Source organism: Dreissena polymorpha, chromosome 10, assembly GCF_020536995.1.
Source record: "Dreissena polymorpha isolate Duluth1 chromosome 10, UMN_Dpol_1.0, whole genome shotgun sequence".
In the NCBI taxonomy this organism is placed as follows: Eukaryota; Metazoa; Mollusca; class Bivalvia; order Myida; family Dreissenidae; genus Dreissena; species Dreissena polymorpha.
In genome coordinates, this window is record NC_068364.1 from 87331149 (window position 1) to 87349031 (window position 17883).

The 17883-nt window shown below is 34.5% G+C and overlaps 2 protein-coding genes across 2 annotated transcripts in view; one reads left to right on the plus strand and one right to left on the minus strand.

The window, feature by feature from the left end:
• LOC127849305 (uncharacterized) overlaps nucleotides 1-17883 on the plus strand; it is a 228175-nt gene that overhangs the window by 182155 nt on the left and 28137 nt on the right. The gene's annotated exons all lie outside the window — the stretch shown is intronic.
• LOC127847566 (inactive ubiquitin carboxyl-terminal hydrolase MINDY-4B-like) overlaps nucleotides 1-17883 on the minus strand; it is a 50739-nt gene that overhangs the window by 16338 nt on the left and 16518 nt on the right. The window contains exons 2-4 of the mRNA XM_052379576.1: nucleotides 15054-15182; nucleotides 10761-10916; nucleotides 3233-3338 (exon numbers count right to left, since the gene is read on the minus strand). Coding sequence (XP_052235536.1) covers nucleotides 3233-3338; nucleotides 10761-10916; nucleotides 15054-15164 — 373 coding nt within the window. The 5' untranslated portion in view covers nucleotides 15165-15182. The remainder of the gene's footprint in view (nucleotides 1-3232; nucleotides 3339-10760; nucleotides 10917-15053; nucleotides 15183-17883) is intronic.

Here is a 17883-nt window from a genome sequence, read left to right on the forward strand (position 1 = left end):
CATGATCAATCTACCTATCAAGTTTCATGATCCTAGGCATAAGCGTTCTTGAGTTATCATCCGGAAACCATTTTACTATTTTGGGTCACTGTGACCTTGACCTTTGACCTAGTGACCTGAAAATCAATAGGGGTCAACTGCGAGTCATGATCAATCTACTTATCAAGTTTCATGATCCTAGGCCTAAGCGTTCTTGAGTTATCATCCGGAAACCATTTTACTATTTCGGGTCACCGTGACCTTGACCTTTGACCTAGTAACCTGTAAATCAATAGGGGTCATCTATGAGTCATGATCAATGTACCTATGAAGTTTCATGATCCTAGCCCAAAGCATTCTTGAGTTATCATCCGGAAACTATCTGGTGGACTGACCGACTGACAGACCGACCGACATGTGCAAAGCAATATACCCCCTCTTCTTCGAAGGGGGGCATAATAAGTTTGCCTGAAAACTTCTTACAGCTTACTTACTAATTATTAAAAATCCTTATACTTATCACAAACAAAACAGTGAATAACTAAACCTACAACTTTGTTACAAACCTAATAACTTATTAAAAACTATATGTCTGATTGCAAACCCTATTACTATTGTAAACACTACGTACTACTCATTGTTCACCCTATTACTTACTGCTTAACCTAATACTCATTGCACAGCCGACTATTCTTTGCAAACCCTATTACAAATTGTTTACCCTTCAAAACATTGCTAAACCTTCTTCTCATTGGAAATCAACCCAACAACTGATTGCAAACCCTACAACTAATTTGAAATCCTACTAACAATTGCAAAAACCCAACTTCTTACTGCTAATTCTTCAAGTTCTACTTTTTGCAAACCCTACTTCAACTTAGTGGTAATCCTACCACTTATTGTTTACCCTTTTACTTATTGCAAACCTTACCACTACTTAGTGTTAATCCTACTACTTATTGTTTACCCTTTTACTTATTGCAAACCCTACCACTACTTAGTGCTAATCCTACCACTTATTGTTTACCCTTTTACTTATTGCAAACCCTACCACTACTTAGTGCTAATCCTACCACTTATTGTTTACCCTTTTACTTATTGCAAACCCTACCACTACTTAGTGCTAATCCTACTACTTATTGTTAACCCTTTTACTTATTGCAAACACTACCTCTACTTAGTGCTAATCTTACTACTTATTGTTAACCCTTTTACTTATTGCAAACCTTACCAGAACTTAGTGCTAGTCCTACTACTTATTGTTAACCCTTTTACTTATTGCAAACCCTACTACTGACTGTTAACCCTACTTCTCACTCCTAACCCTACATTTCACTGCTAACCCTACTTCATATTGCTAACACGTCTATAGTCGGGTCAATAAACACTTTGACACCCAAAAAACGCTACTACTTAATGCTAATCCTTCTACTTATTGTTAACCCTACTAGTTATTGCTAACCTTACTACTCACTCCTAACCCTCATACTTACTGCTGATCCTATTTTTTATTGCTTACCCAACTTCTCATTGCTAACCCTACTACCGGTACTTATAGCTAACCCTCTTCTTTTTGCAAACCATTGAGAATGAATAACCATCTTTTTGTTGAAACAGGCCTTAATTTGAAATAATTAGTATACAAATTGTGGGTATTGAATGTTAGTAATTACTAGACCGGAAAAGGGTGTCACATAATTATATTTCTTAAAATCATGGCACTAAAGGCAGCTAAGATTCCATCAACAGTGTTATAATAGCAGCTGCATGGGGAAAGGTATGGGAAAAAATAAACATCTACAAAAAAAACATACTAACAGCACACATTGGAATAACATTTAAGAACAATGGTAACTAGATGAGTCACTGTCATGCCAGAAATACCCCATGCATGCCACGTTGTCTGAGGGCATAGGCAGTTTAGTTTTAAGAACTGGATTCAAAACAGAGCAAGCTTTTTACCAATTAAGTTTTGTCTTGTTAACTCAAATATTTAGTCAAGATATGTTCTGGACAGAATTTCAGCATAAATATTTTAAAAGTGAAAGTATGAAAACAGAATTTACTGTCTGGAGGTGTAGTTCTTATAACAAAAAGCAAGTAAATGCTGTATTTTTATTTACTTATACTTATAAGAAACAGTAAGAAATTAACAGACCTCACATTAATGTGTAAATTGCATTTTCATCAGGCTAGACAGAATTTGTCAATACTGGGGAACATATTGTTTTTGCCCTGTCTGTTTGTAGGCTTTTTCATTTGTCCGTTTGTTTGTTTACATCAAACTTTAACATTTGCCGTAACTTTTGCAATATTGAAGATAGCAACTTCAAATTTGGCATGCATGTGTATCTCTTTGAGCTGCACATTTTGAGTGGTGAAAGGTCAAGGTCATCCTTCAAGGTCAAAGGTCAAATATATGGGGGGACATAGTGCTTCACAAACACATCTCGTTTCAGTTAAATTATACAGGCTCTTCGGTTATTGGTCCTCTTAAGCTATAATTGGCCCTTGACCAATATATATTTATACAAACTGTTACATAACAACATGAGTGTTAATTTTGTTTGGACAAGGGATGATGTAAAGTCTTACAGTGGCCAAATGATTGCCGGGATGGCACTGAAAGAAAATATATGAGTTGGCCTCTGGGAAAACAGGGTTTCATGCATGTCCATAAAGTCTCGTCCCAGGTTAACCCTTTCAGTGCAGGAACCGAACTTTGAAGGCCTTTGCAAACAGTTTGGATCCAGATGAGACGCCACAGAACGTGGCGTCTCATCAGGATCCAAACTGTTTGCTATTCTGATAATATTCTTTGAAACAAATCGAAGAAAATGCTAATTTTAGAAATTCAGCAGACAACATTTTAGCAGACGACAAATTTCCCAGCATGCAAAGGGTTAAGCTCAATAGTACGTACAGGCTTATCTGGGACATCTCTTTCAACCTGGACTGGATTTTTGTTTCAAAGAGACTACCTTTAAGCTAAACAATTCCATAAAAAAGGGAAAGTTATGTCATTGAATTTTTTTTAATTTGTATGAATTATGTTAATATGGTTTGTGCATTATTTAATATAACTGGATATATATTTCCGAATTTTATCCTTGCATGAATATGATTCTAATTCTTTGTGTGTTCTTTACGCATCAATTGCGAAAACATTTTTTAATTCCATATATTTATTTATTTTTACAAATTTGTATGGTCTCTCCTCAAAAGAAGGCGAACTGACCAGAGCCCGACCTACCTCTGCGGGTCAGCATGTCTATTCGTGGGTCCATGTAGAATGTCTTCACCCGCTGTGGTAACAACGTGGAGGACAGAGGTTTTGTGTCGTTAATAGTGACCCTCCGCTGAAATAGGGAATCAAAGCACTGAAGGCACTGCAGTTGTTCGCTATAGCAAAACCTTAGACACAACCAATTTCTCAAAATTGAGTTATTGCTTTTTAAATTTCAAGTTTATAACAAACACAATCCATTCACATTAAATTGAGAGTTAAATGTCAAAACGCACATGTTGAAAAGTGTAAGAAGTGAACAAGCATCCAACGGGTGTTATCGAGATAACTGATACAAATAACAAAAACAGGCCCCTCTTTAAGACTTTCTAAAAGTAACGAACATTTGACAACAATTGTATTATGATAACCAGTTAATATAAAATTAAAAAAATGTAATCCCCTTTAATGAATATGTCGTTGGAATATCAAATACCTATCAACTGCGAATGGAATTTCATTATGGAAATTCCCTCTACCAAAAACATTTGTTTTATGATACCATAAAAACGCTGTAAAATATCCTATTAGGTATTTGATAAAAAGAAATAACAAATAAATCTGCTAGCAAGCCTTTTTCCACAGAATTAGGTCGTCATAAAGACAGCGATGTTAAACGTCACCTTAGTGTAAATAAAATAAAACACTAAAATCTCATTTTATTGTTTGTGTATTTTATAAAACTTTTGTTAGAATTTCCATTATCAAGAGTGGTCATATAGCGTTGTTAATATTAAGGTTTAATAAAGATAAAATAATTTCATTCAAGAAGCAACTTTTTTTATAGAATAGAAATTGCTAAATGAATCATATTTGGTACAAATAATAATATTAGAAATGTAATCATCAAACACATAAGTACATGTTATAATTTAAAGCGAGGTTATACCATTTTGTCAAATATTTATGAATTTATATAAATGTGTAAAAAACTTTATATATACACATGTATATATTTCAATATAAATTAAAATAAAAGTTAAGAAGAACATGTGTCCAAAAATGCGAAATAAGCCAGGTATTTAATTCTGTATTAGAAAATGTCTGTACAGTCGAATTCGCCAGCATGTATATCATGCATGTACGATGTGAATCTAAATTTAGTTTAACTGTTATTTTAAATTCCTGCAGCCATATATATTCATATGACACATGAACACTAACTCTGATCCTAATAAAAAGACGAATGCTTTAGCTATTGTAGGAAAATATGTACGAAATATCTTCGTCACAATCGGCTCGGGTCGCTAATTTGTCTTTGCTGCATTTTATGAAATTTGTCTTCAATCTATAATTTTTATTGCCTATTTTGTGTTGTTGTAACATATTTTATCAATATATTACAATTTAACACACATAAAAAAAAATCGTATAATCTCGCTTTAACTGGTGACTAAGTGTATATTTATATTTGTGTATAAAGATATCAGGAAAATTCCTTACCTAGAACCCTTGCATAATGTTTTCCAAACATAAAATAAAAATTATTCAAATACTTGTACCAATAACTCAGTGAGAGGCTTGAAAATGTTCTCACAGTCTTTAAATGAGTGATTTTCAAACAACAGTTAAATAATGATTTATACAGAGGAAAACAAAGTAAACACAAATAAGAACAAGGAATATTATTTATTAGGTTATTGAAAAACTTTTGTATAATGGGGTCTTGTTGATAAAATATTCATAGTTCCTGCACAAATGTATGAACAGTTTACTGTACCAGAAAATACAAACAATATTAATGGTGCATCAAAAATCTAATTAAAACATGTAATTATATTAATATACAATTAAGAAAAATGTATGGCTGTTTTATTGCTTGTAGAAATACCCAATTAAATAAATAAATATTATTATTACAGCTCATTAACCCTTTACCATTTAGATACATATTTGACGCATTTGTAGTCCCTTAATAGAAAGTTATATTTAATATAAGACCTTTCTTACTAGATTCAAGTTTTAAAGGCTTCATTTCCAAGCCTTAGATACTAATGAGCAGCAAACAGTATACAAACTGAACAGACTGTGAGTTACTCAAAGGCTGCTCTTGTTTTATGATATTTGCACATAGCCATTTTCACTTTGTTTCTAAGTGGTAAAAGGTTCTTGGGATTCAATTATGAGCCCAGAGAAACATTTTATCAATTGAAATTAAAACTTAATTTTACCAGTATGCTGAACTTAAGTCTGGAAAGACTTTTTGTATTGTTAATAAGTTGTTCTACACTTATGACTTTAAAAAATAATATTTGCATATATAAGATGATATACAAGAGCACATGTGTCACAATGTTTTAATTATTTCACATACATTGTAATAATATTGTAAAGCATTTGGGTCGTGCTCTGTGAAAAAGGGATTTATTGCATGTGCCTAAAGTGTCGTCCCAGAAATTTGGGTTGACACTTAACGCCCATGCATTAAACGCCCTTTTCACAGAGCAAGGCCCATTTGTGATAAAGCATACTCTTTTTATGTTGGCCTCAGCCTACAAAAGTAAGTCATTGAAGATTTACAACTGAAATTATTCCTTGAAAGGAAACACTACAGAAGACACGTCACTTACAAAATATGTTATCATTTCAATAAATAATAAACAAACATTAAATAAGTGTAATCAAAGGTCCAGATTTGCTTTAAATTAAAGATTTATAACAACTTCAGCATTATTACGTGTCCCTGTTACAAGACACAACATAATCATAACATGGTCAGATTTTGTATTTGCTCTAAATAAAACAATAGGCAATAATTAAAAAGAGTGACCATCTTTGCTATAAAGATAAAGCAATATAAAATGGGTGAGGTTATTATCAAGTGCAATAAACAGTCCATAAGAGCCATTCAAACACTGGGGGAAATTTCCATTATGTAACATGAAGCAGGGTGGAGGATTGCATAAATATACAGCTTAACACATATAAAAGGTTAACAGAAACAAACATAATTGTTTAAAGAGAAAAAAGGCTTGCTGATAGTATATGTGTATTTATTTAGCAACTAAAAGGCTTATCTTTGTGATACACTTAATTATTTAAAGATAATTATATTCAGACACTGTTCAGAGAAGTTTGCAAGGCACTCATATGTCTAATTGAGGAACAGCATGAACAAGGGAGGTAATCAATGCAAACATTTAGTTCCAAAGTAAAGATACGCCCATTCCATATTTTACATGCTGCAAATTGCAGGAAAACTAAGATAAGTGTTAAATTTCAAAATAAAACTTTGTATAATTTGTGTGTTAAGCTCCAAAATTACATCACTTTGTGCAGTTGTCACCATAACAACTAGTTGTCATTATAACAACTAGTTGTCACCATAACAACTATAACACTCTGGACTAAGAAAAATAACAAAGTATAATTATGTTTGTATATTGATAGTCATCAATTAAAATCTTGAACATAATAAAACATTTGCAACAATTTTTCATAACATTTTGGCAAAAATCTGTATTACTGACTTAGGGTTTAAGTATGTTACTGATTCATAAGCCTCCCTGGCATAGTGGTAGAAAGTTAGCTTTTGCTTTATTAGGTCACTGGTTGGATCCCCAGAAAAGCAACATTTTCTTTTAAAACTTTTCTAAATACAAATGTATTACAGTTTTGTAAGTAAATTAATTCAATTATATTTGCGTCGTGTTCTGATAAAACTGGGCATCATGCATGTGTGTAAAGTGTCGTCCCAGATTAGCCTGCGCAGTCTGCACAGGCTAATCAGGGACGATACTTTTGGCCTAAATTGGAATTTTGCTAAGAAGAGTCTTCATTTAAACGACAAATGTCATACAAGCAGAAAGTGTCTTCCCTGTTTAGCCTGTGCACAGGCTAATCTGGGACGACACTTAACGCACATGCATTATGCCCAGTTTTCTCAGAACGCAACTCATTTTAAAGTACGGTCACACCACTTCCCAATGTACAAATATACTAAAATACCAGCATTATTATGTAACCCATTAAATGAGATAAGCTGCAGGTGAAATGTTTACCCATCTGATACATGATGTAGTCCTTTGAATATACCATGCTGATGCAATAAAATTATCTCCAGTCATAATTAACCCTTTAGCACTATGAAGCAAAGTGAAAATGGCTATGTGCTAACAGCATAAAACCAGAACAGCCTGCGAGTAACTTGCAGTCTGTTCAGGTTTTATGCTGTTTGCTGCTCATCAGAATCTACGGTTCGGAGTTGAAGCCTTAAAAACTTGAATCTAGTAAGAAAGATTTTAAATTAAATATAACTTTCTAAGGGACTACAAATGCTTAAAAATATGTATTTAAGTGGTAAAAGAATAAGCTAGTTTGGCACACTCAGCCACCAGGAAAGCATGACATCACACAACAAGGTGATAAACTGGGATTACAGACATTTTGACAGACTTTTTATGACTGTGGTAGGTTTGCAGGTCCTTAGAAAAGAGCACCTCATTATCTGTTGACAACAACTTTTGTTCAAATAAAAATTATACCAAATAATATTTAAATTTATATCTCATGAAATAATTTTAACCTGCATTCTATGAACTTCCTTCTAAATTTTATATTAAGGCTTTTGCAGGAAAAAACATGGGGTGGAAGCACAAAGGAGGGGGTGACAACATATTTAACCCATTCCAACTTAGAAGCTAAGTAAAATTGGCAATGTGCAAACAAGATAAAACCAGAACAGCCTGCGAGTAACTTGCAGTCTGTTCAGGTTTTATGCTGTTTGCTGTTCATTAGTATCCAAGGGTTGGAACTGAAACCTTTAAGACTTGGATCTAGTAAGAAAGGCCTTCAATTAAATGTAACTGTCTAAGTAGGAACTAGTACAAATGCCTTTAAATACGTATCTAAGTGGTAAAGGGTTAATCAGTCAGTTACAAGTGAATATGCTAGGAAATGAGGGTTATGAAAACATACAGGAATGGAAAACAGCATTTCTTACATCGTTGTCATCAACCTTCGGTCAAAAATATATACCGGTAAATTATATAACCCTGAATACTTTAGAATAAATTAAATACCTTGGGATTTATCATGGCCTATTAACAGTTTATGTAAAACGTCATGGCTACTAATAAATCAATTAAATGCTACTATACAACCAAGGCCATTGTTTATAGCCATTACATGGTAAGTGTACGGTAAGTGTGACACTAAAATGTTTGTGTTAGATTAAATGCCAATAAATTTGTCCAAAAATAGCATGCTATAATAAATTCCTTAATCATTTGGACTCTCTAATGTTATTAAATAACACTAATAAAAAAATTTGGTTTATTGATAATCTTGACATTATTATTTTGTACTTACTGAGCTATTCATATTTTTCATTATGAGCAAACTCATTTCGTTAGACCTGGATACAATTACTACTTTGATTCTACAATTATAAATATAATACTATTATAGAGGTGCATTTCTATAGTATCTATATTGGCATATATCTAGCTAAAGACCATAATGGACTAGGGCTAACTAGCACTAATTGTTGGCTTTGGGTGTGGAAACACTTACACGGCCATGCTCTGGTAAACGGACTGGTGACTGAAAATGTTGCCATCAGTCATACTTTATGAGTATATAAATCTCATGTATCTTAAAAGGGCTAATGCTCTGGAAAAAGGGGGCTAAATGCATGTGCATAAACTGTCATCCCATATTAGCCTGTACGGTCCAAACAGGCTAACCAGGGACTACCCTTTGCCCCTATCCTGGATTGTCATTTAAAAGAGACTTCCTTTAAACAAAAATTCCATTTAAGTGGAAAGTTAGCAATCAGTGTATGCCGACTGCAGCAGCAACCTTGGGACGATACTTTATGCATTACGCATACATGCCATACGTCCCGGATTGTCCGGGACAGTCCCGGAAATGAAGAACTTGTCCCGCTGTCCCGGAAATCTGTCAAATGTCCCGGAATTTACAAAATCCATATATACATGTACCTTATCTTAGGCTTAACTGCACCTCGAATCTGTGTATATCTGCAGCGTCTCCATGACAATGCCTACCCGAATAGGCAAACTACGCTACGTGTCAAAATCGATCAATTTACAGGGGTCCTGTTATCATATCAATTGTCTCACGTTCGCGGTCAAACTGAAAAGGCGGCATTGTTTAATGTGGTTGTTAATTGACTTTAATCTACTACGTCATTATTTCCCGCTGCGTAAGGGCAAAGGATAGTTGTTCACACATTTGAAGTCCAACATCACTGTGACTGTCCGGATTTTAAGTTGACGATCTACCGGTACTGTTTTGTTGTATTTGTTTTATTGTGATTGGTTGTATCTATTGTGAGTTGATTTGAGTTGACGATCTAACGGTACTGTATTGTTGTATTTTTTATTATATAAATGTTATAAATGAATAAAGGCGTATCAACAACTACGCGTTACACACCGGTCTTAATAACAATAACGCAGTGACGTCACCATCCATGTTTAGAACGCTTACACTGAAAATACGCGGCTTGTATCTAGTTACGGAAGTAGTAATGTTTAATTTGACGTTAATAGATCAAGTGTATTTCGGATAGGCTTTCGAACTTTTGCAATTAACGATGCGAAACAAAAAAAAAACGAACCAAAAATGCATATGTCTATAAATATCGCTACATTTTATACATGTCCCGGAAAATCGGCAAAAGTCCCGGACAATTCAACTCAATGTCCCGGAATTGGTCTGAAAAATTATGGCATGTATGCATTACGCCCCGTTTTCACACTGCAAAGATGTGAATCAAATGTAAACCTGCTATCTATTGAGGTCATCTACTAAAGATGGATCTGGGATATGTGGTGACAACTTTAAACTCCTCCCAGGCAACCACAAGTGTTATCATCATTCACACAAAAAATTCATCATGTGATCATTTAAAAATCACAAACAAAATGTACATGCTTTTTTAAAAGTTATGCTTTAACAGTTTCACATGTGACATCCATAGGTTATAATTGATTAAAATTGCACATTAATTATGAATGAAAAAGTACATAATTTTATTGCACACCGACATCAACCTTACAGTATCATTGAAACATGTGCATGAAAATCTAAGTATGGTCATGGTGAATACATTAATTTGTGTACAAAATAGGTTTCAATGTGATTAAAAAATATCTTAAAGCGAAAACCTGTAAATAGGTTCTTTTTAAGTACAGATTGTACACAGCATGGATATATTTAAAAAAAATTGAAGTGCTGTCAACTTAGTTTTCATTCAAATTAAGTATTTATGCATGTCTGATCACCTTTTAATCATACTTTTTCAAAATCCAACGTTTAAATATTGTGTGTGTGCAATGTTTTCAATATCAGCCACCCTGAACACATATAACTCAATATCACCCTGCATAAAAAGTGCAGTGGTCAAAATACAAAATCTTGCCATGTTATAACGTGCAGGCTGTGATTAAAGACCCTTCCTTTTCCAATTTGATAAAAATTTAAAAAAATCTCGCAAAGAAACAACGTGCATGCTGTGATTGTAAACCTTTCCTTCCTCCAATTTAATCCTCATGTCAGGCATACTACGGATGCGCCAGCCTGCAATGGCTGCGAATATGATATCAACTAGCTCCCTCTCATACTCAGTCTCCTGCGTGCTATCATACCTAGCCTGCGCCTTGATAACTCGTACCAGGATGTCCTGTGTTAGGCAGAGATAGGCAATGAGATTATAACTCGTACCAGGGGGTCCTGTGTGAGGCAGGTAAAGGCAATGAGAACATAACTCGTACCAGGGTGTCCTGACGTGTTCGGCAGTGAAAGGCAATGGAAACATAACTTGTACCAGGATGTCTTGGATTGTAGATGATATGCAATGAGAACTGAGCCTTGATAACTTGTACCAGGATATCCTGTGTTAGGTGGTGATAGGCAATGAAAACTATCTACATTAAACTTATCGTATTATCAATGTATCATGACTGTGTTATCATATACAATTAAATGCATCACATAGCCTTCAAGGGGTCTATCAGAGTGGAATTAACTACATGAGATATTTACAAATTTCAAATAAACGTGACTGTGTTTCCCAAAACAAATGATTGTATTTAGATATCATTAAAGGGGCACATGAAAAGTTTAACACCTGTACCAGTGTGTCCTGTAATGAGGCAGTGATAGCAATGAAGTGGGAACATGACACAAATCAAATTATCTATATTAATGAGGTCACCAAGACAAATATCAGCCAGGAAGAATTAAACAGTTAAAAATCTGCACCAGTTCATCCAGCGATTAAGGAGTGTTAGTAATGGAGTATTATTTACATGCCACATTACCAATTTTCATGTCTGTGTAACATTAAAAAATGAATTGCATTATGTAGTATTAAATTTGCATACCAAAAGGTTTGTATTTATGACATGGATGCCAACAGTCAGTCCACTTTTGTCTAAAAATTCCACTTATGTAAACAAAAAGCTGATTTATGGCTAACTTTTACTTTTGATCTCTAAGTGTGACCTTGACCCTTGAGGCAGGGAGACATACCATAAAGGCAACACGTCCTCCCCTTATGGTTTGCTTTAATTGTAAGTAATTTTAGAAGTGCATGATCAATGAAAAAGTTACAGTCCGGACAAGCTGTTTTAAGGCTAAATTTGACCTTAGACCATAAAGTGTGCCCTTGACATTTGAGATAGGGAGAAGGGTGTTACTTGTGTCAGGTCATCTTATGAATGTTTATTAATGCATCAATATATTACACAGTTATGGAAGCGACAGTAATTGTTGAAGCTGTTTTATTGTCAAGTCTGACTTTTGACCTCTAAGTGTGGCCTTAACCTTTGAGGTTGGGAGATAGGTACTGTTGGAGAGGGGCGTAACAATCTTCAAAAAAGACGGCCATGTTGGCCTTAAGCTCTCACTTGAGTTTGCAGTCACCATATATTGAAGACTTGACCTGCTGATTTAATTTTTGACCCATATTCACTCATTGCCTTCATATTGTCAAGGTAAACATTTTAACAAAGATTCATTAAGACAGAGTCATAAATAAGGCCTCTGAAGAGGTAACAAGGCTTTTTAGAAAATTTGACGTTGTGATTTAGTTTTTGGATGCATACAGCATAAAGTCAAACTCTGTCTAGATATTTTCAAAATAAACAGTCTGACCAATGATTATGAGACATAATTGTAGTGAAATTCTAATTTGAGTAGGCAAATGTGTGTAGGCATAAATCTAATTGAAGACCTGTATCAAAAACATACTTTTTTGCATGTTTAATATTTTTTATTAAGAAATTCATCTATATAACATTGTTGTATTAGTTAAATATCTGCCTCAAAATGGGCATATGCATGTTTTAATCGATGTCTATATTAAGGTGGAAATATTGTCATTATGCCCTTTAAAGAAGGCTTATCAAAGTTTAAAATCTGTACCAGTCTTTCCTAGGATAGGCTCTGATAGTAACAAGTTGTTTACATGGCACAGATATATATAATCTGTACCAGTCTTTCCTAGGATAGGCTCTGATAGTAACAAGTTGTTTACATGGCACAGATATATATAATCTGTACCAGTCTTTCCTAGGATAGGCTCTGATAGTAACAAGTTGTTTACATGGCACAGATATATATAATCTGTACCAGTCTTTCCTAGGATAGGCTCTGATAGTAACAAGTTGTTTACATGGCACAGATATATATAATCTGTACCAGTCTTTCCTAGGATAGGCTCTGATAGTAACAAGTTGTTTACATGGCACAGATATATATAATCTGTACCAGTCTTTCCTAGGATAGGCTCTGATAGTAACAAGTTGTTTACATGGCACAGATATATATAATCTGTACCAGTCTTTCCTAGGATAGGCTCTGATAGTAACAAGTTGTTTACATGGCACAGATATATATAATCTGTACCAGTCTTTCCTAGGATAGGCTCTGATAGTAACAAGTTGTTTACATGGCACAGATATATATAATCTGTACCAGTCTTTCCTAGGATAGGCTCTGATAGTAACAAGTTGTTTACATGGCACAGATATATATAATCTGTACCAGTCTTTCCTAGGATAGGCTCTGATAGTAACAAGTTGTTTACATGGCACAGATATATATAATCTGTACCAGTCTTTCCTAGGATAGGCTCTGATAGTAACAAGTTGTTTACATGGCACAGATATATAATCTGTACCAGTCTTTCCTAGGATAGGCTCTGATAGTAACAAGTTGTTTACATGGCACAGATATATATAATCTGTACCAGTCTTTCCTAGGATAGGCTCTGATAGTAACAAGTTGTTTACATGGCACAGATATATAAAATCTGTACCAGTCTTTCCTAGGATAGGCTCTGATAGTAACAAGTTGTTTACATGGCACAGATATATATAATCTGTACCAGTCTTTCCTAGGATAGGCTCTGATAGTAACAAGTTGTTTACATGGCACAGATATATAAAATCTGTACCAGTCTTTCCTAGGATAGGCTCTGATAGTAACAAGTTGTTTACATGGCACAGATATATATAATCTGTACCAGTCTTTCCTAGGATAGGCTCTGATAGTAACAAGTTGTTTACATGGCACAGATATATAAAATCTGTACCAGTCTTTCCTAGGATAGGCTCTGATAGTAACAAGTTGTTTACATGGCACAGATATATAAAATCTGTACCAGTCTTTCCTAGGATAGGCTCTGATAGTAACAAGTTGTTTACATGGCACAGATATATAAAATCTGTACCAGTCTTTCCTAGGATAGGCTCTGATAGTAACAAGTTGTTTACATGGCACAGATATATATAATCTGTACCAGTCTTTCCTAGGATAGGCTCTGATAGTAACAAGTTGTTTACATGGCACAGATATATATAATCTGTACCAGTCTTTCCTAGGATAGGCTCTGATAGTAACAAGTTGTTTACATGGCACAGATATATATAATCTGTACCAGTCTTTCCTAGGATAGGCTCTGATAGTAACAAGTTGTTTACATGGCACAGATATATATAATCTGTACCAGTCTTTCCTAGGATAGGCTCTGATAGTAACAAGTTGTTTACATGGCACAGATATATATAATCTGTACCAGTCTTTCCTAGGATAGGCTCTGATAGTAACAAGTTGTTTACATGGCACAGATATATATAATCTGTACCAGTCTTTCCTAGGATAGGCTCTGATAGTAACAAGTTGTTTACATGGCACACATATATATACTCATGAGTAACAATAAACAAATAATTGTAAGATAGCCTTGAAGGGGCATACCTAAGATGAAACACGGGGCACATATTCACAAATCTCATAAGGGAAACATAAAAAAATTCCTTAAATACAGAAAACTTGCTATTTCTGGCTTTATATGCCTTTTTACATAAACCTATTTTGAACAAGTAAATAATACTAAAATAATTGATAAAAATGTTACCCTTTTTAAGCAGAAAACATTGGATTTCATTAAAAAAATATTATCTGAAATCTTCACTTAAGTTCAACCTAAGTTAAAAAGTCCCTGAGGAGTATTGTGACTACCAGACCTGTTCCAGTATGTCTGGGATCATTTGCAATATAAGCGATAAACTTTTATCTGAATAAGTTAATACATAAAAATCACCAATACTCATTACTGAGCTGCAATAAATAAATAAATAAATAAATAAATGTAAGGAAATTTCATTTTCAATCAATACACAGTTCTGCGATTAAATTGTTAATAGTTAATAAAGCCTGGTTACATTGTGGCCAATCAAAGATTCAAATTCTGGCAAAAAGCAAGTTGAAATCCTGTATCTGGTATAAACATAAAACTCTATGGAAGACTTACCCCCAGGTTAACTCCGGTGCCCCCATTGAATATTTTGAGCAGCCTGTCGAGATTGTCCCTGTCTGTTTTGGCCGGGTCCTCGCCCACTGCTTTTGTGCTTGCTTCAGACATGATTTTTTATCAGAACATCTGAAATCATGCTTTCATTTAAGTGATGAGTTTGAAATGGACATTAATAGTCATCAAGCTAAGCTTTTTGGCCAAGAATAAGCCCAAATATTTTAACCAGAAAAAAATGTAATATTGGTTCAAGTCAGCTTTTACTGCAATAAACAATGATAATTGCAATACACCCATCAGAATAGACAAAATAATGATTTTGGGAGCATTTAAAAAATATTTAACTTTTTTTAGATGGCTAAATCATTAAATTACCAATGTAAGAAATAAAACATCCAAAACTCTTAGCATTATTTCTAGGCACCATGAAGGAAGACAACCCCAAGTTAAAACAGCCTGCATGTAGATATCTCTAAAATGGGACAATTTGAGTTGTGGTTCCATTAGATTTCATGCATGTGGAAACAAAATTCATTTGATAATTTCAGTTTATTACAAAGCATTGGCAATTTTATACTACCGGTAATTAATGTATGCTCAAACTAATTATATTCTTCCTACTTGATAAACAATAAGGACATTTTTAAATCTTGTCAAAATTATCTGTTTTGGCCTATTTGGGGACTTTTTAAGCAATTTTCTAGACCGCTTTTAGCTCAGGGCTGTTATCCCACTGTGATTTAAACTGCTAATGGTATATATTTTTTTAAGTCAAAACTTTTTATTTTACAAAAAGGACAGGTAAAACAGAGTCAAGTTAGTTATAAAGAGTTAGCTGCGCTGATTATTGAAAAAATCTTTCACTTATTGATGCATGAAACTTGGCATAAATTACCTTTAGGTACCCCTTTCTTCAAAAAGCATGTAAGCCACTTGAAAATTCAAATTGGCGGCATTTTTTTAAAGATGGCCTCCAATACACTTTTTTTAGCAAGAAGTACTAGTAGGGTCAATATATGAAAAAAATACCTTCAACCACCAAAACATTGCTACAAAGGGTATTTTAACTGATCCTGGTAGGGTAGAAGGTCCTTAAAAACATATCAAAAGTTAACCACAATCGGACCTCTGGAAAGTTTTTTTCAAGATGGCCGCCAAGATGGCCGACAATTACTTATTAATGATCATAACTATGTAACTATACAATCACATTTAATGAATGTGCTGTCTATACATTAGTTTCAAGGGGCAAAGAACACATAAAGATCATCAAGCATTGTTTAATTTTACAATAGTACACACAAATCCAACATGGCGTCCAAAATTGCCGCCAAGATGGCCATCAAAACCTATAAATTATCATGACTATGTAAATATCCACTCAAATTTGAATATTTTGGTGGCTATGCATTGGTTTCAAGGGGCAAAAACACATTAAGATCATCATACATTGTTTAAGTTTATTATATTACACACAAATCCAACATGGCGTCCAAAATGGCCACCAAGATGGCCACCAAAACATATAAATGATCATAACTATGTAATTATCCACACAAATTTGATGAATTTGGTGTCTATACCTAGGTTGTATGGACAAATAACACATAAAGATCATCAGACATTTTTTAAGTTTACAATAGTACACACAAATCCAGCATAGCGTCTAAAATGGCCGCCAAAATAGCCGCCAAACCCTATTAATGATCATAACTATGTAAATATCCACCCAAATTTGATTATTTTGGTGGCTATACATAGGTTTCAAGGGGCAAAGAACACATTAAGATCATCAGACATAGTTTAAGTTTATTATATTACAATCAAATCCAACATGGCGTCCAAAACAGCCTCCAAGATGGCCACCAAAACATATTAATGATCATAACTCTGTAACTTTCCACTCACAATTTATGATTTTGGTGTCTATACCGAGGTTTTCGAGGGGCAAACAACACATTACCATTGTCAGACATAGTTTAAGTGTATGTTACACAGAAATCTCACATGGCATCAAACGACACAATACGAAGGACCACAAGTCCATTACGTTTGACGTGATGCTTGTTATGTGAAACGCCATAGTTTGGACCTGCCGTGATTTTTGGATTTTGACAAGAGGATCGATATTTTCAGCTTCAGGCAACACTGAATTTGCAGGGAATAATGCGTATCTTGCACCAGAAAATACAGTACCCTTGGCTGCAATTGTCATTCAAATTCTTGCCTATCATTAATATGTACAATGGGGACAAAGCGTGCATTCTGTCAAGCCTTAGTTTGCAACCTTGCCACAACCTTCACACAATTGTAACGTTTGACCAACCCTCGTATTGGAAGGCTGCCGAAATCATCACTGATGCGCCACAAAGTGTTGATTAGAATTTGGGATGTTTCATAAACGTATGAACTTGCAGGGAGGGGAGGGGGCAAAGGATTCCTCATGGCAGAAACCGCTTTCAAAAACATACTTGAGGCAGTCTATAGAGAAAATGCGCATATTGTGACACGAAAAACTGTTCAGAGGGCTTCACGGGACCATCTTCTTGTTGAAAAGTGCATACACAGCCAGCTTACAGCCGAAATGACACAGGAAGATCCAGACATTCAGATAATGCTGGATCATGCAAAGGATTTGTACTCTTCCCTTCCTGTGGGCAAAATGACGCTAGCAGATGATATGATTTATATCAAACCCGAGAGGGCTACAGAGAAGAAGAAACATGAACTTGCCCAGACCTCAAAGACAAGCATAGTATGGCTGAATTATAAGCTTATGATTAACAATTCAAGGGTGTTGAGTAAAGCATATCCTACTGGGTGTTGGCTG